This window comes from Hyaena hyaena, unplaced genomic scaffold (genome assembly GCF_003009895.1).
Source record: "Hyaena hyaena isolate Hyena2069 unplaced genomic scaffold, ASM300989v1 scaffold_184, whole genome shotgun sequence".
Lineage (NCBI taxonomy): Eukaryota > Metazoa > Chordata > Mammalia > Carnivora > Hyaenidae > Hyaena > Hyaena hyaena.
In genome coordinates this window covers 841,782-866,753 of record NW_024080817.1, presented here as the reverse complement: position 1 = coordinate 866,753, position 24,972 = coordinate 841,782, and the positions used below count along the sequence as shown (strand labels likewise).

The 24,972-nt window shown below is 38.4% G+C and overlaps 1 protein-coding gene across 1 annotated transcript in view; it reads left to right on the top strand.

Moving 5' to 3' along the window:
* Nucleotides 1-24,598, top strand: part of PPIL4 (peptidylprolyl isomerase like 4) — a 37,257-nt gene extending 12,659 nt beyond the window's left edge. Inside the window, exons 8-13 of the mRNA XM_039240955.1 lie at nt 2,283-2,407; nt 5,935-6,001; nt 7,632-7,743; nt 12,533-12,629; nt 17,519-17,666; nt 23,835-24,598. Of these exons, the coding sequence (XP_039096886.1) occupies nt 2,283-2,407; nt 5,935-6,001; nt 7,632-7,743; nt 12,533-12,629; nt 17,519-17,666; nt 23,835-24,086 (801 nt within the window). The 3' untranslated portion in view covers nt 24,087-24,598. The remainder of the gene's footprint in view (nt 1-2,282; nt 2,408-5,934; nt 6,002-7,631; nt 7,744-12,532; nt 12,630-17,518; nt 17,667-23,834) is intronic.
* The last annotated feature ends 374 nt before the right edge of the window (nt 24,599-24,972 follow it).

The window sequence follows — 24,972 nt, the reverse complement described above, 5'->3', positions numbered from 1 at the left end:
TTAATTGTGCAGGGAGCCTGCTTAAGATGCTCTCCTTCCCACTTGTGCGCGTGCATACTCTTTCAAAAAAAATATCTTGATTGCTTCCAACCTTTGGCAAGTATGAACAAATCTGCTATAAACATTTGAGTACAGATTTTTGTGTAGACAGAAACTTTTAATTCATTTGAGCGAACACCTAAAGATGCAATGACTGGAATTTATGGTAAAATTATGTTTATCTCTAAAAAACTGCCAAACTAGCTGTCCATTTTGCATTCCCACCAGTAATTATTGAGAGTTTCTATTGCTCTAGATCCTTATCAACATTTGGTATTGTCAGTGGTTTGGATTTTAGCCATTCTATATGTGATTGTGTGTTGTTTTGCTTCTCACTATTAACAGGTTTCATGTTTTTTTGTTTGTTTGTTTGTTTTTTTAAGTAAACTCTACACCCAGTGTGGGTTTTGAACTCACAACCCTGAGATCAGGCATGTTCTACCAACTAAGCCAGCCAGGTGCTCTGGATTGTTGTCTTTTGTGAGGCTTCAGAAGCACTGAGCAGATCTAACTGGCTCTGTTACTTGTTACTGTTTGTGATTAAAAAAATTTTTTTTAAGTGTGTTTATCCAAGAGGAGACACTTCACATGACAGTGTTAACAGAATTCGTTTCTGAGCGCTTTCAAATGTATGTATAAAGGAGTATTGTTTGCGCATCTAAAGGTCCATGGGAAATACGGTGTCCCCACAGTGAAACCGTTTCCGTCACGTTCTCTCCCACAGGTACCCTCCCTGGTTCTTTAGTAGACCTGGGATGCTCTACCCAGTGCAGTAGTTGGCTGAGAAGTCAACTTCATTTTGGTTGAAGTAGAAGATGATGGTGAGGGTGAGAGTAGAAAGTGAGGAACACTGCCCAGGGACTGTTGCTGATACTGAGCAGCAGTGTGGAGAGAATGCAGCATTGCTAATGCAGAAGGCTGGAGTCAGAATGATAATAGTTTTCAAAGTTTAAAAACAAGCAAAACTAAACTATATTGCTTGGGGATACGTATTTATGTGGGAAAACTCTAAAAATACAGGGGAATGGCCAAAAAAGAAAACCAAAAAGCAAGGTATTTGTTATTTTGGTGAGACAGGCAGAGTAATGGGATCAGGGGGCATTTTAGTTTTTTTTTTTTAATGTTTATTTATTTTGAGAGAGAGAATGCAAGCAGAGGAGGGGCAGAGACGGAGAGAGAGGAGAGAGAATTCCAAGCAGGTTTCAGGCGCCAGCACAGAGCCCTTTAGGGCTCAATCCCATGAACTGTGAGATCATGACCTGAGCTGAAATCAAAAGTCAGACTCCCAACTGACTGAGCCACCAAGGTGCCCCAAGGGACATTTTAGTTCTTTTTTTTTTTTTTTAACAAATAGTTTATTGTCAAGTTGGTTTCCATATAACACTCAGTGCTCATCCCCACAAGTGCCTTCCTCCATGCCCATCTCCCCCCTCCCCCGGGACATTTTAGTTCTTAAGCTAGTTGGCATTGCGGGTGTTTTTATTTTCATGCTCCATAACTTAGATATACTTTATATAATTTTTTAAATATATCAAATACTTGAAAAAAGAAAAACAGAGATAAAATTGGGACTTTGAAGCCAGATAGATCTCAGCTCAAATCCCAATTCTGTTGATGATTACTGTGTGACCTTCAGTTAATTATATAAAGTTCTTGAATTTTATTTTATTCATTTTTAAAATGGAAACCACGCAGTTGTTTTAAGATTTGGCAGTAGTGTATATGGAGTGTGAAGCATGGTATTCACACAAAGTCAGAGTCAGACAAGTATTGACTATTAGTGTTACTACCAGGAGCAGTATAGTTTCAGATTTTGCCATCTTATTTAGATTTCCTGAACCTATAGTTTCTTTCTTCCTTCCTTCCTTCCTCCCTTCCTCCCTCTATCTCTCTTTCTCTCTTTCTTTTCCTTCCTTCCTTCCTTCCTTCCTTCCTTCCTTCCTTCCTTCCTTCCTCTCTCTAAGTTTACTTATTTTGAGAGAGAGAGAGAGAGAGAGAGAGAGCATGCAAGCAGGGAAGGGGCAGAGAGAGGGGGAGAAAGAGAGAATCCCAAGCACAGAGAATCTGACAACACAGAACCTAAAGTGGGGCTTGATCTCACAAGCCACCCAGGTGCCCCTGAACACATAGTTTCTAATGTAAATTTAGTTGTTTAGGGAAATCAGCATTTGGGGCATAGGTAGGGTATTTAGAATAGAAACAACAAAGGAATTGATTTATATTTTTGTTTACTTACAATTTAGGTGGGAGACCTACCTGATGCAGATATTAAACCTCCAGAAAATGTGCTCTTTGTGTGTAAATTGAATCCAGTGACCACAGATGAAGATCTGGAGATAATATTCTCAAGATTTGGGCCAATAAGAAGGTAATCTCTAGAATTAGTGAAAGAGTTTAGAAAAACTAAGTATTGATGTGAACTCTAGAATTTTATACTAGTGAATTTTACAGTTGAGTCTTTTGCACAGCAGGGGAGAAAAACATATATTTATACATATATATATAAATACACACAAATATGTATACATAAACACACACACATAATCAAATGATTCTCCCACTTCCAACACACATACATTTTCACTCTAAAACAGGAACTGAATGGAATAGCTTAAGTCTAGTTCTGTAGTATTCTCAGTAATCTTCTTTAATATTTAGAATACTTATTTTAGGGGCACCTGAGTGGCGCATTTGGTTAAGCATCCGACTTCGGCTCAGGTCATGATCTCACAGTCCGTGGGTTCGAGCCCTGCGTCGAGCTCTGTGCTGACAGAGCCTGGAGCCTGCTTTGGATTCTGTGTCTCCCTCTGTCTCTGCCCGTCCCCCACTCATTCTCTATTTCTGTCTCTCTCTCAAAATAAAATAAAAACATAAGAAAAAAATTAAAAAAAAAGAATACTTATTAAAAAAATTTTTTACCTGTTTTATTTATTTATTTTTTATTAATGTTTTTTATTTATTTCTAGTAGAGAGAGAGAGACAGCGTGAGCAGGGGAGGGTCAGAGAGAGAGGGAGTCACAGACTCTGAAACAGGCTCCAGGCTCTGAGCTGGCAGTCAGCACAGAGCCCGACGTGGGGCTCGAACCCACGAACTGCGAGATCATGATCTAAGCGAAGGTCGGACGCTTAACCGACTAAGCCACCCAGGCGCCCCTACTGATTTATTTATTTTTGAGAGAGAGATAGAGACAGCATGAACAGGGTAGGGTCAGAGAGAGAGGGAGTTACAGAATCTGAAGACAGGCTCTAGGCTCTGAGCTAGCTGTCAGCACAGAGGCCAACATGAGGCTCAAACTCACGAACCGTGAGATCATGACCTGAGCCGAAGTCTGATGGTTAACCGACTGAGGCACCCAGGTGCCCCAAGAATACTATTTTATTTTATTTTTTATTTTTTTTTAATTTCTGAGAGAGAGAGAGACCGAGTGAGCAGGGAAGGGTCAGAGAGAGAGGGAGATACAGAATCTGAAGCAGGTTCCAGGCTCTGAGCTAACTGTCAGCACAGAGCCCGATGCAGGTCTCAAACCCACGAACTGTGAGATCATGACCAAAGTTGAACGCTTAACCGACTGAGCCACCCAGGTGTCCCAAGAATACTTATTTTAAGTTCTTCCTAAAATTACCAGCAATCTATGTCAAAATTAAATTTTTTCTTTCCTTTTTCTTTTTTCTTGTTTTTTGAGTGGGCTTCCTCCCACCATGGATATTAAACTTACAACCCTAAGATCAAGAGTTGCACAGTCTACCAACTGAGCCAGCCAGGCATCCCTATATAAAAATTAATTTGAATCTAAATTTTCCCCAATTTTTCTTTTGCTAGGAATGCTCACTTCCCCTGCATTATTTTAAAAACATTTTTTTTTCTTAATGTTTTATTTATTTTTGAGAGAGAGAGAGAGAGACAGCATGAGCAGGGGAGGGTCAGAGAGAGAGGGAGATACAGAAACTGAAACAGGTTCCAGGCTCTGAGCTGACAGTCAGCACAGAGCCTGATGCAGGGCTTGAACCCATGAGTTGTGAGATCATGACCTGAGCCAAAGTCAGACATTTAACTGACTGAGCCACCCAGGCGTCCCTCTTCCCCTATATTATTAATACAAAAGTCTATGAAGCTAGTATTTCTGTTAGAAAGGGAAATATTCTTGAGGAAGGTCAGTTATGCAGTTGACCTGCATGGTCAACTGGAGGTTTGAACTACATGGGTCCACTTATACACAGATTTCTTTTGATAAACACAGTATAGTATTATAAATGTATATTCTCTTCCTTATTATTTTCTTAACATTTTTTTCTTTAGCTTACATTATTCTAAGAATGCAGTATGTAATATATGTTACATATATAATATATGTTAATTGACTGTGTTATTAGTAGTTAAGTTCTGAGAGAGTAAAAAATTGTGGGGCGCCTGGGTGGCTCAGTTCTCACGGTTTGTGGGTTTGAAGGCCCGCATCGGGCTCTGTGCTGACAGCCAGCTCAGAATCTGGAGCCTGTTTCGGATTCTGTGTCTCCTTCTTTCTCTGACCCTCCCCTGTTCACGCTGTCTCTCTCTCTCTCTCTCAAAAATAAATAAAAGCATTAAAAAAGAATTATATGCTTATTTTTTACTGCAGGGGAGGGAGTCAGGACTCCTAACCACCACGTTGTTCAAGGGTCAACTGTAATTGATTAAAAAGTATTATTTTATGTTTAGAATTTCCTTTTAGGTTATGTTTTGAGGTTTTTTTTGTTTGTTTTTTACCTATGAAATCATTCTTTATTCTTTCTGTTGAAAGAAAAATCTTTCCATAAATGGCTATTCAACTTTATTCCTCCACTCACTTACAGTAAATCATATTTATAAAAAGCACTCCTATGTTGCTACTTTTTATTTTTGGATTTTAGGTGTTCTATACTGACTTCCTGCTGAGGAATGTGAGGATTTACCTCTATTCCTATCGTCTCCATCTTCATTCTTACCTCTTACTACTTTGATTGTGTCGTAGTTTTGGTTAAATCATTATTCCGTATTTACATTTTAATATATGTAAATGTTGTGATAGCTGATCCATATGCTATAATGTGATTACTTTTCCTTTGTCTCACAGTGTTCTATTTCCCTGTTCGTTTCATATTTTTAAAATGAGACATGTGAGGAAATGGACAAGCCAGGTGATTTCAACTCCATCTTATTGGCCCTTTTACTTGATTTTTAAGATGGATTAGTTCTGTTTGGTAGCTATACTTAGGAAGCTAAATTTGAGCTTGGTTTATATTAAAATTCAAGGGGACGCCTGGGTGGCTCCATTGGTTAAGCATCTGACTCTTGATTTCCACTCAGGTCATGATCTCATAGTCACGAGATCAAGCCTGTTGGCCTCTGTGCTGAGCATGGAGCCCACTTGGGATTCTCTCTGTCCTTTGCCCCACCCCCCACACACAACATGCTCCCTCTCTTTCTTAAAAAAAATAAAAAATAAAACTGTACAAAGCATGAACTTATTAAACATGTGTATATGTATGAATGTGCATACATTATTCTACAGTAACATTGTATTCTCTATAATTCACTTATATTTGGGCTAGAAGTGAATAATGACTTAAAGAATTTTTTAGTTTACCTTCGGTGCGGTAAAGTAAGCACTTTTATTTTTTCTTCAGTGCATTAGGAATTGAGGACTGTAGGCCAAAATTGGGCATTCACAGTAGAATTTAGATAATTAGTTACTACACTGGTGAACTATTTTTGAATTGTTACCGAAGAAATTTGGAGAAATATAGTTCCATTAGTTTAACTTTGCCTTTTAATAAATGGCTTATTTTGTTCTTCACTTTTGAAGAGTAAGAGTAAAGCCTTTTTCTTTGAAGTCACTTTAAAAAAGTAAATAAAATCACTTTTCCCAAACTTCCTTTCAGTTGTGAAGTTATCCGGGATTGGAAAACAGGAGAATCCCTTTGTTATGCTTTTATTGAATTTGAAAAGGTAGGTCATTGTGTAGATACATTTAGGTTTATATGTGTTTTGTTCTTATATTATTACATTTTGAAAAATTATAACATTTTTCTAGTCTCTGAGGTTAGAAAATTAATTTGCCCTTTCTTTAGGCACCCAAGAAAAATAATTTTATTATACTTAAATAGAGGTTAAATACAACATCTGTTGGTGTTAATATATGTACCTTTACTTTAGATTCAGGTATAGTCTGAGTTAGTGTATCTTTAAAACTTTAAAGTTTTAGGTTAAGTCTTTCGTGTTGTATAAATGATTTTTCATCATTATTTACTTAGGTCTGTAATTGAGTAATAGAGAACTAGACTGAGTATAAAGTTCTAGGTGTTAATCTGAGCTCTGTCACTGACTAGCTATTATATGATATTTGGCAGTTTATCTAGAACTCTTATTTCTAGACATTACTCTCCTTATAAATAAAACCTGAATTTTCGATTAGATGGTACCTTCTAGATCTATAATAACAATAGTTTATGTTACTCAAATAGCTTTCTTTAAGCCAGGTTTACACTACTTGACAAGCATTTAATCCTTAGAATTCTGTGAGAATAGGTACTGTCCTCCTTTTCCAAATAAGTAATTGGAGACACATAGTGGTCACGTGACTTGATTAAAATCATGTCCCCAGTGATTGCGAACCCTGTGCCAGGTGACTAAAGCTTTGTATCCTCCTGGAGCATATAATCCATTTAATTCTTGACCTACATGGTAAATAAATATAATTCTAACTAGGGTTTTTAAATCTGCTTCTCTGAATTGTCTCAAGTAAGTTGTCAGTAGACCAAAGAATACTTCCAGGAATATAGGAGATAATTGACCAGTGCTGGGTTGAAATGCATCATTTCTAGTCTCCAGACGTCAGAAATGGAGATACGGAGTTTCAAAGTTGGTGACAGAAAGAACCTTATGTAACAAGGACCTTGGTATCTCAGGCCACAGTCCATTATCCATACCCTTAGGAATAGCTTTGTTTCTGATTTCAGGCTTTTTCAGAACTTAGAAAGGTAATAGTGTGCGTGCGTGTGTGTGTGTGTGTGTGTGTACGCACACATCTGTGGACTGTGTTGTACTCCTGTGGGTCAGCATTCCGTAATCGATCACAGTTTCTACACTGAAGCATATTCATACTAAGTGGAATAAATTAAGGCCACAGTCTCCTGTTAGACTCTTTTGTTGTCAAATGGATTTTAACACCAAATTTATAAAAACAACTTTTGGGATATTTGGGGGCTTTGAGTAAAAGCGGTTATGGACTCGCAGAATACAATTTGTAAGCATATGTATGTCCACCGCAGACAGACTGCCTCAGCTCACGTCCTGGCTCTCACCTTTGCCAGCTGACCTTTGGCAACTTCTAGGCCTTTCTAAACTGAGGTTTTCTCTTTGAGAAAATAGAGATGATAACAGGTAGTAGTACCTCATACCCTTGTTATCAGAGTTAAATGGGGTCTTAGATACAAAACATTTGACGGCATTTCGTGTGTAATAAGCATTCAAATGTTGGTTTGGGTAACAAAAACCTTTTTGTATTTTTAGTATTTGTTAAAGCTGCAGAAATTTTTTCCATAAATATTTATACTTGAGTTTTTATAATTACTGTCAGGAAGAAGATTGTGAGAAAGCATTCTTCAAAATGGACAATGTACTTATAGATGACAGAAGAATACATGTGGATTTTAGCCAGTCTGTTGCAAAGGTTAAATGGAAAGGAAAAGGTATGTTGGTTTATCTTCCTTTGTTTCTGTTCACTGTGCATGCTGGTGTGTGTGCGTGCTTGCGTATTGATCTCCCTTGACTTAGTGCTGCTCATTAGGAGAAATGTTCATCGATGTAACTTCTGCCATTTATGGTTTCAGGTAGCTGCTGTCAAGAATCTAAGATGAAGGGGAGTGTGTGTATGCGTGTATGTGTATTTTAAGCTGATGGTCAATGTATTTACTATCTTTGACTGTAATAAATTACTTTTAACCCATTGCAGATAATGACATATTTGTAAAATGTTGGCTGTGGTGGCTTGGTTCTTCTAGATGCAAAACTGAACAGTTTTTTTGAAATTTGTTTTCATTGTCATGGTATGAAGTTTGAAAGGTCCATGAAAAGGTGGTGTAAAAAACTCTCCCACTTCTGCCCCTCATCTCTCCCATTTCCCTTCTGAGAGGTGCCTACTCTTACCTATTTGTTTATTTTCCACATACATTCTTTGAATATACATGCATATGTGTTTATGTTGAGAATTTCCTCTCAACATGTTTTTCCACATATATATTTTATGTATATTTATAGTTTTCTCCTTTAAAAAAGGAAGCATATATATTATATATAATATATATATATATATATATTGTTTTCAACTTTAGGAAAGATAAGACAAATGGATGCAGGCTGTACATACTGCTTTCCTTTCTTGCATTTTTCATTTAATAATACATGTAAGAGAGCAAGTCATATCAGTATATAAAATGACATTTTATTCTCAGCAGCAGCCTGAATGTATACATCGTAATTTATTGGACTAGTCCTATTAATGGACAGTGAAGTTTCTAACCTTTTATTCTTCTGTTATACTGTCCCTGTGTCTATGACATTGTCTACATATGCATATATATATATGTCAACTGAAGTTCTGGTAGTGGCATTAAGGTCGAATATCTGCGCGCTAAAATAATGTCAGTTTTTGGAGCACCCGGCGGTTCAGTTGGTTAAGCGGCCAATGTTAGCCCAGGTCATGATCTCATGGTCACTGGGTTCGAGCCCTGCGTCAGACTCTGTGCTGACAGGCTTTCGCCTGGAGCCTGCTTTGGATTCTGTGTCTCCCTCTCTCTTTGCCCTTCCCCAACTCGTGCTCTCTCTCTGTCTCTCAAAATAAATGTTAAAAACATTTTTTAGATAATGCAAGTTTTTGATTTTTGATGCAGTATTTTTAAAAGATTTTCTTTGATAGTCATTTACCATGTAATGCTAAATTTTACTAGGAATTCCAGGATTTCTTTCGTTTTCATGATTTTTATGAATTCTTCCCCCCCCCCCTCCCCCCCCCAAATAAGAAAGAAAGACCACTACTTGAGAGTGATGTGCTGGATTGTTTGGTAGGTCGTGGCACCTTGTGGGAGTTCAGAAAAGGGAGAAATTATAAATGGCCTGAATAGGCGAGGAAGGCCCACCGGAAGCCGTGTTCTCCATGGTGGGAGAGTGTCGGGCCGGAGTTCCTTGTAGTGTTGGTTCCTCCCATGAGACTGTCCTGGATGGCATGACTGGATTTTCACACTGCTCTCTATTTTCAGGGACTTGAGAAGACTTAAATTAAGGCACTAAGATGGTGTGTTTTTCCCATGTGGTAATTGCAGCTTTGTAAACAAAAGAATCAAGTATGTTCAAGAACCCTAGGGGAGCTGGTGGCCTAGTGCGCTGTGGTTCTCGTCCAGTGGTGCTGCCAGGGGGCTCTTCTGTGGGGCTTTCTCCCCAAAGAGCTGATTTAATTTTATCATTCCCGATATATATGAAAGCAGTACAATTACAGTCCCTCATCACAGAGAAGGAACTTGAGGCAGAATCTTGTGAAGTGATTTATCCAGGGTCACATAAACGGATGATATAAATAGGACTTAATTTAGTTTTTGTTTTTTTTCTTGATTCTTCTTCCTAACCTATCCATCCACTGAAAAAATGATACTGCCTTCCTAAGTAGTTTCAATGTAGTTTATTTACAGAGGACTTTTTTAAAAAAAATTTTATTTATTTATTTTGAGAGACAGAGACAGTGCAAGTGGGGGAGGGGCAGAGAGAGAGAGGAAGAGAGTGAGAATCCCAAGCAGGCTCTGCACTGCCAGCGCAGAGCCTGATGTGGGGCTCAAGCCCACTAAGTCGTGAGATCATGATCTGAGCCGAAACCAAAAGCTGGATGCTTAACCAGTTGAGCCACCCACTCCTGTATAATGTTTTAGAAAAAAATAAGAAGTTCACTGAAAAGTCCTCTCTAAGGAGCGCCTAGGTGGCTCAGTCAGTTAAACATCCAACTCTTGGTTTCAGCTCAGGTCATGATCTCCTGGTTTGTGAGTTCAGCCCTGGCATCAAGTTCTGTGTTGACAGTGTGGAGCCTGCTTGGGTTTCTCTTTCCTACTCTCTCTCTCTCTGCCCCTCTCCTGTTTGCTTGTTCTCTCTCTCTCTCAAAATAAATAAATAAACTTAAAAAATTAAAGTAAAATAAAATGTTATATAGGAGGGGCTCCTGGCTGGCTCAGTCAGTAAAATATGCAACTCTTGATTTTGGGGTCATGAGATCAAGCCCCACATTGGGTGTACAGATTATTTAAAATAAAATCTTTTTCTTCTTTTTTAAAAAAATATTTTACTTTCTTTTATTTTCTTATTTTTATTTTTCTTAATGTTTTATTTATTTATGAGAGAGAGAGAGACAGTGTGAGCAGGGGAGGGTCAGAGAAAGAGGTAGATACAGAATCTGAAGCAGGCTCTGGGCTCTGAGCTGGCTGTCAGCACAGAGCCTGATGTGGGGCTCAAACCCACTAACCATGAGATCATGACCTGAGCTGAAGTCGGATGCTTAACCGACTGAGCCACCCATGTGCCCCATATATATGTATATATATATATTTTTTTTTTTTTTGAGAGAGAGCGAGTGAGAGCAGGGGAGGTGCAGAGAGAGAGACACAGAATCTGAAGCAGAATCTCTAGGTTCTGAGCTTGAACCCACAGCCAATGAGATCATGACCAGAGCTGAAGTTGAATGCTTAACTGGCTGAGCCACCTAGATGCTCCTAAAATAAAATCTTTAAAAAAAGAAAATAAAATGTCATATAGGAGACAGATACTTTAGCTTCACATATGCCATCATAAATATGCTTATTTGTTAATCGTAGTTTTTTTTTTTTTTATGTTTTATTTATTTTTAGGAGAGAGAGAGAGAGAGCGTGAGCAGGGGAGGGTCAGAGAGAGAGGGAGTCACAGACTGAAACAGGCTCCAGGCTCTGAGCTGGCAATCAGCACAGAGCCCGACGCAGGGCTCAAACCCACGAACCGCGAGATCATGACCTAAGCGAAAGTCGGACGCTTAACTGACTAAGCCACCCAGGCGCCCCATGTTAATCATAGTTTTAAGATAGTTGTATATATTATGGATTCATATTAAATAAACTGAATATATACTATATGCTATTCACAGTGCTAAGTACTTGGTCTTATAGCTCTGTGAAATGTAGTTATTATTTTAAACTTACAAATGAAGAGAATATAAATGAATTTCAAAGAAGTGGCTGACCTAGGGCCTCGCACTAGAGTCAGGATTTGACCACAGAGCTTCTCACTTTAATCTGTTGCTCTTTCCATTATACCAGAACTGCCTCATCCATAGTGAAACTCCTGACAAGCACAGAATCTTCTGTTAGTGATGAAATGGTACCTGTTTGTTACAGTTATCAGTGTTTTAACACGTGCAGTTGTCTATTTCATATTCACGTGAAATATTGTCTATTCGCCAGTTTTATTTCAGGAGCTTCTGGAATTACCAGATAGATTCATCTTGCTTTTGATGCTTATCTACTTTTTTTATTCCTATTTTCTCCTTTGTTTAAAGAACCCGATAATAGTCAAGGTGTATGTAGGATTTGCAATCACAGCACCTCTGTGTACCTGTGGTCTGCTTTACTTGTACCTTCAGACTTGACCCTTGTGTGGGAAGCCCTCCCACTAGAAGCACTTTGTCATGACAGTTGAGGGGATAGGAAAGGCAGATCGGTCAGCCGGTCTGGGACTGAACTTCCTCTGATAGGAGAGTAGGCTTGGGAGTCGAGGGGCGGCAGAGGATGATGCTCTTTCCCTGCCCTGCCACTGAAGGCCGGTCATGATAGAAGAGTAGGTCCTGTATTTCTGAAGGGATTGTTGATTTCATATTTGGCCCTTTGGAGGAATAAAGGTGCTCTTAAGCAAGAATTTCAAAACAGAGACCATTTGTCTTTGGTGTTCTTGCCAACCCTCCCCCTCACACCCTTCAGTGAACTTCTGTGTACATCCTGCTGTGTCCTATCTGCTTGGTGCTCTGTTGAGATTTTAGTCCGTATCTCTTGACAAGTCAGAGATCCTTAAAGCCTAAGTTCTTCCACATTAAGTCTCTCAGATCTCAGATTCCAGTCTCAAGCCCTCAATTTCCTTTGGACCTAATTTACTATGGATTTAATGGCGTCAATTTAACTGCGTCATTTCCCAGTGAAAGTATTCCCTGTGTACTTTAGGATTTTAAAGTTTGATGTTGTAATACTCTCATTTGTTGTTAGGTGGCAGCGTAGGACTGCCTAGAAAATGGGTATCAGATTTCATTTGCAATAGTAATGGAGAATGAATGACTAATCTTCAGCCGTTTTCTGTCCCTCAGTATATATATGCTACTCATAAAATAGCTCATATATTATACCTCTTATAAGATAATTTTTGTTCTTGGATAAATTAGGTGAGTTTTCTTACTAAATTCTTTTTTTTCTTTTTTTAAATAAATAGGTGGGAAATACACCAAGAGTGATTTCAAGGAGTATGAAAAGGAACAGGATAAACCATCTAATTTAGTTTTGAAAGATAAAGTAAAGCCCAAGCAGGAGTATCCTTCACAAGAACCAATTGGTCGATAATGTAGAGGCCGTCTGCTCTGTGTAGAGTACTGTGTGATGTTGTAAAAAGTCACAAAGTCCATAGAAGACAAGGTTTCTGAATCCAGATGGTTTGTGAAGACATCATTTTATTGTTAATCTTTTTTTTTTACCATCTTACATACACTTTTCCTTTTTTGGTATTTTCTCTGTTGTATGGAGTTTACAGTTCAAAGAAATCTTTAGCCGAATTCTTTTCCCTCCTTACTCTTAGGTTAAGGTTAACACTTATTCTGAAATCTTCAGGTAAGATTTATATTTTCTGTATATAATTGTAATGTTTTCAGTTCCCCAGAGTCAGAAGTTTTCTTCAGATAGTTTAGCTAAATTCTTGGTGTTAACCTTCCTTGTAATGTTTAACTTCTTTAGAGATGGTAAGTGTGTAGATTAACAAAATCCTTTTATTTTAGGTTGCTTCTTTCTGCTTAGTACATTGTCAGTCTAGCAACAAATATTTATTTGGCTTATACTGTAAGCAAGAGTTGACTTTTTTTTTTTAACTTTTAACGTTTTATTTATTTCTGAGAGAGAGAGGCAGCGTGAGCAGGGGAGGGTCATAGAGAGAGGGAGACACAGAATCGGAAGCAGGCTCCAGGCCCTGAGCTAGCTGTCAGCACAGAGCCTGATGCGGGGCTTGAACCCATGAACCGCGAAATCATGACCTGAGCCTAAGTTGGATACTTAACCGACTGAGCCACCCAGGCGCCCCAAGAGTTGACTTTTATAGGATTAAAAAGAAATCCATTGACTTGACCATTTAAGTTTTTTTGAGGTTTTAGGCTGAGACAAGTAAAAATCAGTGGAACATACTACTTACATTATGTCATTTAATTTGTTCATTGATATTCTCATTATAAATCTATCACTCTACACATTGCAAAAGTTATTTCTTTTGCGATTCTTTCTGGTAAATGGTTTCTTTGTTTCCTAGTTTCTGTTAGTGGTTTAGGGATTCTCTTTTCCCACACTGCCTTAGACATTTCTTTTCCGAGTATTCATCAAAGAAAGATGAATATCAGGTTGACTTGTTATATACTCATTTTAAAAAATGTGTTGACTATCTATAATACATAAAACATTGTAAGGTGTAAGAACTGGATAAAGCTGAAATATACTGACATAATCAACATGAGGAGGCTTTCACATGCAGACACACCAAACAGTAAGCTAAGATCCAGTCTAAAAAGATGAACACTGGAGGGATATGATTGAAATATTAAAATCGTAAAAGGTATGGATGGAATACACTTGAGTTTTTTTTAACGTTTTTGTGTTTATTTTGAGAGAGAGAGAGAGAGAGAGAGAGAATGTGAGCAGGTGAGTGGCAGACAGAGAGGAAGACACAGAATCTGAACCAGGCTCCCGACTCTGAGCTGTCAGCACAGAGCCCGATGCAGGGCTCGAACCCACTAACCATGAAATCATGACCCGAGCCGAAGTTGGGTGCTTAACAGACTTAGCCACCCAGGCACCCCTGAATACACTTGAGGTTTATTTAACAAATCTTTAAATTAAATTTAGGCTTCCCTGCTAGTAACTGCAGCTGGAAGAAGGGAAGTGTGTGGGACAAAGAAAAGGAAGTCTAGGCATAGAGTATAAAGAACAGGAAAGTGTCTTTTCCCTCATAGAGGTAAGTAGGTCAGGCTGCAAGAAAGAAAGAATACGTAGTATTAAAATGTTTTAAATTTTAGGTGATAAATTACTGAAAGTTAAGAAAGGAAATCATGCATGTTTTAGAATAAATCTGTAGCCCCAGGCTGTCCAGTAGAACTTTCTACAGTGCTGGAAAATATCTCCACCATCCAGTACAGCTACTAACCACGTGTGGTTTTTGAGCATGTGAAATGGACTGAGGAACTGAACTTTAAAGTTTGTTGAATTTTAAGTAATTCATACAACCACATGTGGCCAGTATTGAAAAGTGCTTGCCTCCGTCTTCTGAAATTAGTGGAGAAGACAGACATGTCCTGATATAAACCATTGTTAATCACTCTCAGAGTATTGAGCAAGAAAAAGGAAATTCTTGAGTCTGACCAAGTATGGTGGTCTTTATGTTGTTGGTAATTGATAGATTTCAATTCAGCAAGGTATTTATAATCTCAGGTACAATATTAGATTGGTAGCACATGTGTTTATAAGATGTAAGAGATAAAAAGCAAAAAGTATAATGTGTAAGAGACATATATTTTTCCATCATTGTGTATTACATGTTACTTTGTTACTATGTCAAGGAAAGGAGATTTAGAGGACAATATAATAATCAGGTAACTTTTTTTTATAATAATAAGTTTTAAGTTAAAAAGTCATGGTGGAGATATACTTTTATGAATCTTGAGAGAAAGAGAAATTGCTGTAAATTAGACTACTAATAAGATAAAAAATAGAACAAAAGGAAAGGCAAGTTTAACTTGGCCAGGGTAAACCTCGGGGAAGTAACTGAAAAGGAAGACAGGGAGATCTCAAATTTGTGTTTAATTGGAAAGATTTGACATCTACAGGCATTGACTATAGTAGTGAGTAGAAGATAGTAGCTGAGTGAGGGAGAAGAGATGTGACACGTGTCACATCTGGTGGTCTAATAAATAATCCACAAATACTTATTTGGCATCTGTTATATATATACTTAGCAGTAAGACCTAGCCCCTGCCCTTATAGACCTTATGTTTTATTGTTGGAGAGGGGGGATGGGCAGACTTTAAATAATTACCGTGGATCGAATATAAATATGTCTAGAGTGTTGCTAAGCACTGTGTTTGTGGGATGTGGGATGTGTGGAGGCAAGGAGTGAGGGAACACCCTCGGGTAACACTAAGAGAAGTGATGTAAAAGCTGCAACCTGAATATGAGGAGAGGACGTGGCATGCTGTTCACTCTAACTTGATCCATCATTTCAGAAATACAGTTTACCTCTTGACCCACCACAGTCCAAGTGTAGCCATTCACAAGCACACATAATTGAAACAGAAATGCAATAGTATTTTTACGAGGTACCACATACTCTTTTCTTTTCTACATTATTACAAAGTGCTGGCTGCGACCCACTAAGTAGATTTTGCACCCCATTGACTGCGTACAGTCAGCAGTTTGAAAACTGCTGCTTCAAGCATTTTGGACGGAGGGAGTAGCATGTGTAAAGCAGCACAGTAAGGTGAAATGCTGGGCAAGGCCTCCTGAAAAAGGAGAAGCTCCAGAAGCTACTCTGGAAACAGTGTGACATACTTTAAAGGAGAAAAGAAGTTAGGGGTAGTGGAGTAGCAATAGTATCTGCTGCCCGCTGAGCAGCCATCTTGTGAAAAGCCAGGGCATGAGCGTTTTCCTGTTCAGTCTTCTGTAGAAGAGCGACCTCGCTGAGGAAAGCACGGAGCTGCGGCAGCGTGAAGGCAGACCCGAAACTCCCGTCCTGAGGGAAGTGTGTCTGTGATTTGCTCTAGTCCCACACGCCACTGAAATAGCTCTGCGTGTGGGCCTTCCTCAGACGCTTTTTTTTTTAAAACCACTATTCTGGCACTTGCTAGCCTTCCTCAAATTCTAAAATAGACTTTCAGTAGAGATTGTAATGGTTTTATATTTTCTCTTATTCTAAGATGTGATAGTACATTATTAGAAAACATACTTATCTCTGAATTAAAATACATTATCATAATTTTGATAACATGTTTATGTGAAATTAAAACAAGGTTCATTCACGTATATGTTGAGTCACCGTGTTGTACACCTGCAGCTCATGCAATATTGTATGTGACCTGCACTTCAATTAGAAAAAAGAAAAGATTCACTCACAGTTTACCACCTAGAAAAATGATCCCTTCTCTCATTGTTCCTTTCAAGTCTTCATCTTTTATGCTTTGTAGGTTAATGATTACCATATGGTATAGACAGTTTTTGTTTCCAGCTCTTTTTACTTTTAATTTTTCATAAACACCTTTCCTGGTGTTTTCATTGCATTCATTTGTCATTGCTAGTATCTTTCTTCGCAGTAATCTGTCATGGTGAAGTTCTATAATATATTGAAGACTGTTTTCATTTACTAGGCTTTATGTCGCTCACAGTTATTAAAAATAGTTATATATGCCTTGGTTCATTTAACTATTTTAATTTTTTATAAATTCTTATTATCATTTAAAATGGTAGTTGTGGGTACCTGGGTGGTTCAGTCATTGAAGCATCCGGTTAAGCTCTAGTCACGGTCTCACGTTTTGTGGGTTCGAGCCCTGCAGACCAGCTCAGAGCCTGGAGCCTCTTCGGATTCTGTGTCTCCGTCTCTCTCTGCCCCTTCCCTGCTCGTACCCTGTCTCTCTCTCAAAACTAAATAGACATTAAAAAAAAAAAAAAATATGGTAGTTGCTGCTCTGCATTGCTAAATTTCCTCCTACAGGATTGAACTAATTAGTACTTCAAAGGAAGAGTCTCATGAATGTACGTTTCATCTTATATAGCTCCTGGGCCTTTGGGGTTTGTAATACCTTCTTTTTTTTCCAATGAATCATGTACCTCAGTTTCTAAGTTTAAGTTTTTTTATTATTGACAAATAGGTTTCCTTATTTTTTGTGGCTGCTTATATTTTCATTTGTGGATACGGTTTTTTTGCCCTCCATGCTTTTGGCTCACTTACTTGCCAATTGTTAATTGCTTATTTAAGGTCAGGGTTCTTTCCATTTTTCCTGACTATGTGATGAAAGAAATTAGGAGTGAGTTTTAGAAATAAACCCTGTGCTTGTGAGACACTTTTTGTTTTAAAAAGTTACCTTTAGCCTCTTGGCCTCCCTTGTTTCCCAGATTCTTCTGTTTGGATGTATTATCCGTGTCAGTTCTCACATCTGTCCTTAACTAGCTCCTGCAGTGCAAAATACGATCTTGTACTGGATGAGCAAGCAGAAGATTCAAAATCAAGTCACTCACACACAAGTAAAAAACACAAGAAGAAAACTCGTCACTGCTCTGAAGAAAAAGAAGATGAGGACTACGTGCCGATCAAAAATACTAATCAGGTATTTCTACCATCCAGCCTTCGCTGTAGAGGGATATATACTTTATCTCTTTGTAATAAATTACATCTTAGCAACATAATTTAGGGACCAAGGGTATAGTTCTGCACAGGGTGGATATGTTCCTAACTCTAGAACACAGAATGGTTTCACTGGGGTTAACGAACTTTAATTTTTAAGAACATATATCACAAATGATAAAAGATTGTTTTCAAAGTAAGTTAGTATATCATTTAGTTCCATATTACAAAACCAGTGTGATTTCCATACCTGTGGATGCTAATTCCCGTTGGTGTGGTTATGCTGAAAAAGTGCTCATTTATCATTTTCATTTATTACTAAGCGTTATGTATAGTACTGATAGCTCTTGAGGTTTTCAGGCCTGTGGAACATTTAGGTGTTTCCATTTTGTATACCTGAAATAAAAATAGCTCTCATAATTAACCACGTGAAGCCTTAAGCCAGGTCGTAGTTGATGCAGAGATTTTAGGCAGAGGTGAAAAGGGAGAAAATTCAAGCTGGTGAGAATGTCAAGCAAAGACACAGAGAAGGAGAGATGTGTACAGTTGGCAAAGTCAAGGATTGGCTTCAGAGAAGCTAGGTGTACATTTCTGTACGGCTGTTGATGTGGCCTCCACAAGTTAGTGAGCTCAAGTTCTGAGCTACAGGTTCCTCCTTTGTGAAATTGAGATTGTGCTCACCTCACAGGTGTGTTGTTGAGATTAAGTGAAGGAAACCGTGTGTGCACACATTTTCTACACAGGGTATTACTACTTTTACCGTTACAGTCAAATTACTTTGTTTTCAAAGTCACTTGCAATAGTTTCTGTGGTAAGGCCATTAACCGGATTCGTATTTCAGTTTGTTTCTTTTTGATGTGTAGGGATTGCTTAAATATTTTTTTTGTATGTTTTGTAGTTTTAAAAATTTCTTGTATGGTTCCAGAGTAAGATCTACGATGTAGTACATAGAGAACCTAGTTTCTCTCCCTGCCCCCTTCCCCTTCTCTTCTGCCCCCAAGGTAACCATTTAATGTGTTTCATGGATTCTTCATTTTTAAAAAATTTCAGCAGATACATATTTTATATATATTCTTAGTTTCCTATATTCTAGATAGCATATATTCCTGCTTCTTGCTGTCATCTCATGTATCTTTTTCCATAGCCTCTCCTCTGTTTAAAGTTTGCCATCATTCATGCCCTGCCCTCACTTTAAGTTATACCTTCACTCTGTTGCTCAGTCCTCCAAATAACAGGCACATGAATCAGTAATAGCTAACATCTCTTGTGTGCTGACAGTGTGTGGTGGATACGATTTTCCCCATTTCACAACAGAGAAAGTGAGAACTGAAGGGGTTTAGCGCCTGCCCTTATACTGCTGATAAGTAACAGAAGCACAGTGTAAATCTGGACACGCACTCCTAACCACTCTGCTGCTTCTCTTACCTGGAATCTATTCCTGGCCGTTTCCTCTCCTAAATTCTGTTGCCATACTGATCTAGTGTGTCCTCTAGTATAATACGCCAGTGTGGTCGAATGGCACGTCTCCCTCTTACCCATTTCTGTACTCTATTAGTTTAGCCTCAGACCAGCCCAGGCTTTTAAAATGGTGGCCATGTCACATTTCTGTGAATATTTAGCATATTTACCACTAACACTCATTGGTCTCTTCCCCGCTTCCTCCTCCCACTGCACGCACCATGCGTTCCTCTTCGCTGCAGTTTCTCACCCTGCACTTGGACATGGAATCTTCAGTGAATTTAGGCTCGAGATACACGTGCGCTGTTTGAAATAATCAGAGGTCTAAAAAATCCAGAATTTGGCCACGTTTTAATTAAGTCCGTGATTCCCTCCTCTTTTTGTGAATCTTTTTTATCATCTTTTTGATTACTTAAAACTTACAATAGCAAATATTTTTCTTTTTTGTCAGGGAGTAAAAGACATCAAATAGTTTCGAGGGGAATACTGTTAGTATCTTTCAAATAATTTTAAGTCACTTGGCAATTATAAAATTGTTAAATTCTAAATAATAATCTCCTAACTTTATTTCTCCCCTCAGAGTATATTAAAGCAAATGTTTTTGGATTTTGTACTTTGTTATTTTTTTTAAGTGTATTTATTTGTTTATTTAGAGAGAGAACACAGGACGGGCAGAGAGAGGGGGAAAGAGAGAACCCAAACAGACCCTACACTGTCAGTGCAGAGCCTGACACAGGGCTCTGTCTCACGAACGCTGAGACTATAACCCAAGCCGCGCCCAAGGGTTGGACACTTAAACGCAGAGCCACCCAGGTGCCCCTGATTTTGCACTTTGATTTAGTAAAAAACTACACTAATTCCTCTTATTACTTTCTTTTTTCCAGTTAAATAGCATCTGTATTTAAGATTTTAGTGGGCCAGAAGGGTGCCTGGATGTCTCAGTCGGTTAAGCGTCCGACTTCGGCTCAGGTCGTGATCTCATGGTTCGTGGGTTCGAACCCCGCGTCAGGCTCTGTGCTGACAGCTCAGAGCCTGGAGCCTGCTTCAGATTCTGTATCTCCCTCTTTCTCTGACCCTCCCCTGCTCACACCGTCTCTCAGAAATAAATAAAACATTAAAAAAAAAGATTTTAGTGGGCCAGAATTTTTTGTATTATTCTGATTTTTATCCTTTTGATTTCATATAATCACTAAAGGGCATTTTCAGTACTAGGTTATTTTCAGGTATAGCTTAGATCTTCCTATTTACTGGTATTTTGCTTGGTAAGCCTAGTTCCCTAAGAATGTCTTAATTTTTTTAAAAATGTTTTATTTATTTCTGAGAGAGAGAGAGAGGCAGCATGAGCAGGGAGGGTCAGAGAGAGAGGGAGATACAGAATCTGAAGCAGGCTCCAGGCTCTGAGCTAGCTGTCAGCACAGAGCCTGACGCAGAGCTTGAACCCATGAACTGTGAGATCATGACCTGAGCTGAAGTCGGATGCTCAACTGACTGAGCCGCCCAGGCGCTCCAAGAATGTTTTAACGTAACGTATTTTCTGAAGTTCTTTGTTTTTTATTGAGTGACAGACTTGCTATTGAATTCGAAAACTTCTGTTTAATTATTTTACCTCATGTCTTTATTCCAAAGTGGTTACTGTGTTGTTGAGGTCTGAGTTTTACTAGGGTTCCAGGAAGTGAGTTCTCAGCTGTGGGTTTGCCTTTGCTGAGAAGTATTCATACTGGCTGTCAGTCCTCGGTGGCTTTCAAGGTGTTTATTATTCTTATAATTTGGGACTCCATTTTTACTGTCATTTTAATCATTTAATATTATTTTAGTGATTTAGATTTGACTAAATCTTTGATTGAGTTCTAGAGACCTGAGCAAGAATGGCTCTTAGTTTAGAATTTTTTTTGGACTGCTTTACATGAAATCATTTACCAGGTTAAGAGGATTGCTTTAAATTGGCCACTTAAAAAACAAACACATAAATAGGTCATTTTATGGTGTTTTTTCTTTCCTTTTTAGCCACATGCCAGTTTAATCATTTTGTCTTGTGTCTTAAGTGTATAAAATGATAGGATGTTTTCTTAAGATTTTTTTTTAATGTTTATGTATTTTTGACAGAGAGAGTAGGGAAGGGGCAGAGAGAGAGGGCGACAGAGGATTCCGAAGCAGGCTCTGTGCTGACAGCAGAGAGCCCAACGCGGGGCTCAAATTTAGGAACCGTGAGATCTTGACCTGAGCTGAAGTTGGATGCTTAACCAGCTGAGCCACCCAGGTGCCCCTAAAATGATTGAATTTTTTACAGTCTGTACTGGAAAGACTTAGAGTTCATCGAATTAGTTTCTCTCACTTTAGATGTAAAGCTCCTGACCCCACAGGCCTGTGAGCCTTCAGAGTTTAATGAGGGAGCTAGAACTTTAACATTACTTTGATTCAGTTAGGTATGAGTTGTTTTTCATTATTCTGTTCCACCCCCTTTTCAATTTTACATGTCAAGTTTTACTGATCAATTAAATAATGATCTCCAGCCTGTATAGATCTCTTGAATCTCAGTTTCTCTATTTCTAGAATGAGGGTAATATTGTACCCCTAAAGTGCTTGGCACTGTGCTAGCTCATACTTAAAGGATCTGTTCTAATGTGGCTTCTTCCAGCCACCTGAACTTTTCTCTTTCATGCACACAGTGCTGATTATTCCTTGCTTTTCGGTTTTCACTTCCACTCATTAGTCTTCCTGCAGCCAAGCCACAGCCAAACCCACTCACTCTTTGAGGTTCACCTCCAGTCCTAACTTCTCTGTGAAACCTTCCCTGATAAATCTCACCTCAAGATTTTCGTTTGACACATCTCAATGGCAAAGACCATTTGAACCTAGAGCTGCCTGACTTCAAAGCTTATGTAGCTTTGCAAACTTCTTCAGGTAGGAGAGGGTTTAAGGCTTCTGTCCATTTCACGTTTTCAGCTTCCTCAGTTTTTTCAAAGAATTAAGCACTGTGTAATCTTTTATCTCTTTCTCTGTTCTTTTAAACACTCAAAGCACTTAAGTGCCTATTTGTATAATAATGTGCTGACGACTTAAAAGAGTTATGCATCAGCTAAGCAGTCTCTCCATTTTAAAAGTTGGTTGTCTCAACCAATACAGGAATTAAGTGTACAGACAGAATAACACATAGATACTTACATTTTGTATATGTTACAAGAAGCACAAAAAAATCTTATATCTGAGGCTTTCATGTTTTGCTAGAAAATAGTTGGTAAAGGGTTAAGCCGCATAGTCATTTTTCTACCTCTGGAACAAGAACTATTGGGATTGTGTGAGAAATCACGAATCAGTTTATAATATTGTACTCCTCAAACACTGGTTGTAACTGGTAACCAGTAACTGGTTGTAATAGATATTAGATCTGTTTTCACATACGACAATCTTCCATGCTGGTGTAAGGTATAGTATCTGGACAGTGTATGCAATAATTATGAATCTTTGCTTAAAACCCAGTCCTTAACATAGGCATTCATCATACTAGATTTTAAGCCTTGATGTTTGCATTTATTATAATCTCTGTGGTGATAGAGTTAGGACCCTTGGGATCTCAATCCTTAGGATTTTACCTTTCCTCTGAGAGAAATCTGTTAAGGAAGTTGAATTTTATGAACTTCTCTCTTGAAAGAGCACTGGCTCTCGTCTCTAGATTCAGCTACTTGCCAAGATAGTCATTTTAATTAGGGCTAGAATACAAGTAAAAATAGAATTGTTAAGTAGCCCTCTTCTATATGTGAAAATTACTACTGTTAATTACTAAGAATAGAATTTAATGTACCTACTCTTAAGAGCAGTGGAGTTTTCCATTATTTCTTAACTCATTTTATTTTTTTATTTTTATTTTTTTTTTTTTTTTTTTTTTATTTATTTCTAGGAGAGAGAGAGAGACAGCGTGAGCAGGGGAGGGTCAGAGAGAGAGGGAGTCGCAGACTGAAACAGGCTCCAGGCTCTGTGCTGGCTGTCAGCACAGAGCCCGATGCTGGGCTCGAACCCACTAACCGCGAGATCATGACCCAAGCGAAAGTCGGACGCTTAACCGACTAAGCCACCCAGGCGCCCCTCTTAACTCATTTTAAAGATAGATGTAAATAAATGATTTTAGTAGAAATATGTATCAGTCTAGTGTAAACAAGGAAAATTTATTTGAAGATTTTGAGAGGAGCTGTGATAAAATAAACACCTGAAAAATAATCAGACCAAAGGATGCAGTATCTATTTTCCTTTTAGACTGATTGACTTGTCTAAAACCTCTCCTGGCTATCTCTTCTTTGTAGGGTTTTTAGGGGAATTTTAGTAATTCCATTGCAGATCAGTTGGGGAATGAGGAAGGGGGAGGTAGAAAAGGTGACCAGCCACAACCAGAATTCTAGGTGTCACGATTTTCTCTAAAGACTTGTTCTGATTTCAGTTGGGTGATTTCAGTTCCTTGATTTTGGATCTGATCCTTTAGTTCAGCTGAAAGAGTAGATACAAAGCAATGAGATCGATAAGAAAAATGGTTAAGGCTTTTTCTGAATTATTTTTGCTTTCTGATTTACAAGATTCTTGGCATTAGTGGTAGTATTCCAGTCTGAGCTGGTATGGCTGCTTGCTGAGTTTTATTAATTGTCAGTGCCTGCAAAATGGTTCTTTTACCCATTCACCTCTAACTCTCTCCCCATTCCTTTGACAGGATATCTACAGGGAAATGGGGTTTGGTCACTATGAAGAAGAAGAAAGCTGTTGGGAGAAACAAAAGAGTGAAAAGAGAGACCGACCTCAAAACCGAAGTCGTAGCCGATCTCGAGAAAGGGATGGCCACTACAGTAATAGTCACAAAGCCAAATACCAAGCAGACCCCTACGAAAGAGAACGGAGTAAAAAGAGAGACCGAAGTAGGAGTCCCAGGAAATCCAAAGATAAAGAAAAATCTAAGTACAGATGAAAGACAAAGAGTCAGACATGGGTGGCTAACGTATTTACTGTTGTCTAACTTAGAGCACCAGGTACTAAGATACTGTGTCAAGGACTCTGCTTGTTATTTTTTTCACACTAGGGTTATGACCCTTTTCAATTAATACCGATTGTATAGGGCACAGAAAGACAATAAAAAATTGAACATTTTCTTTGTATACTTTTTGTACACTAATTTTATTGTTCAACATAAACAGTAGTCTTCATTTTTCAAGTCTTTCACATTTTCCACTGTTCTCTTTTTTAAATGAAGTCTTTCATACCTACAGAAATTCACAGATGTGTATGTATAAGGTACAAAGAATAGTAAATATTTGTGTACCGTGAGCCAGCTCAAGAAATAGAGTATCACCTGCGTTTTAGAAACCCTCTGTGTGCTTGCTCCCCAAGTGAGGAGTATTCTGAATTTTATAGTTGGCATTCTCCTGCTTGTTATAGTTTTACAACATATGTATGTATTCCTAAATAAAATGTTAAATTTTGTATGTTTTCAATTTTATATAAATAGCATAATGTATGTTTACTTTCTGTGACTTGCTTTTTTCAGCTTAGTATATTTTGAGAGTCATTCATTTTTATTGCATTATAGTGTCGTATGAACAGACCACAATTTACCCATTCTTCTGTTACGGACATTTGGGGTTGGTTGGTTGGTTTTTGTTTTTGCTGTTGCCATTGCCAGCAGTGCTGCTATGACCATTCTGTGTCTCAGAGTGCTACTGCTTTCCCAGCCGGTGTGGAAATCCTCATCTTTACCAGATTATGCCAAATTGGGTTCTGCGGTGGCCGAACCGGCGTATTCCCCGACTCGCGTTCTGGGACGTTCTCTCCGACACTTCTTACTTTCACACTTTCCA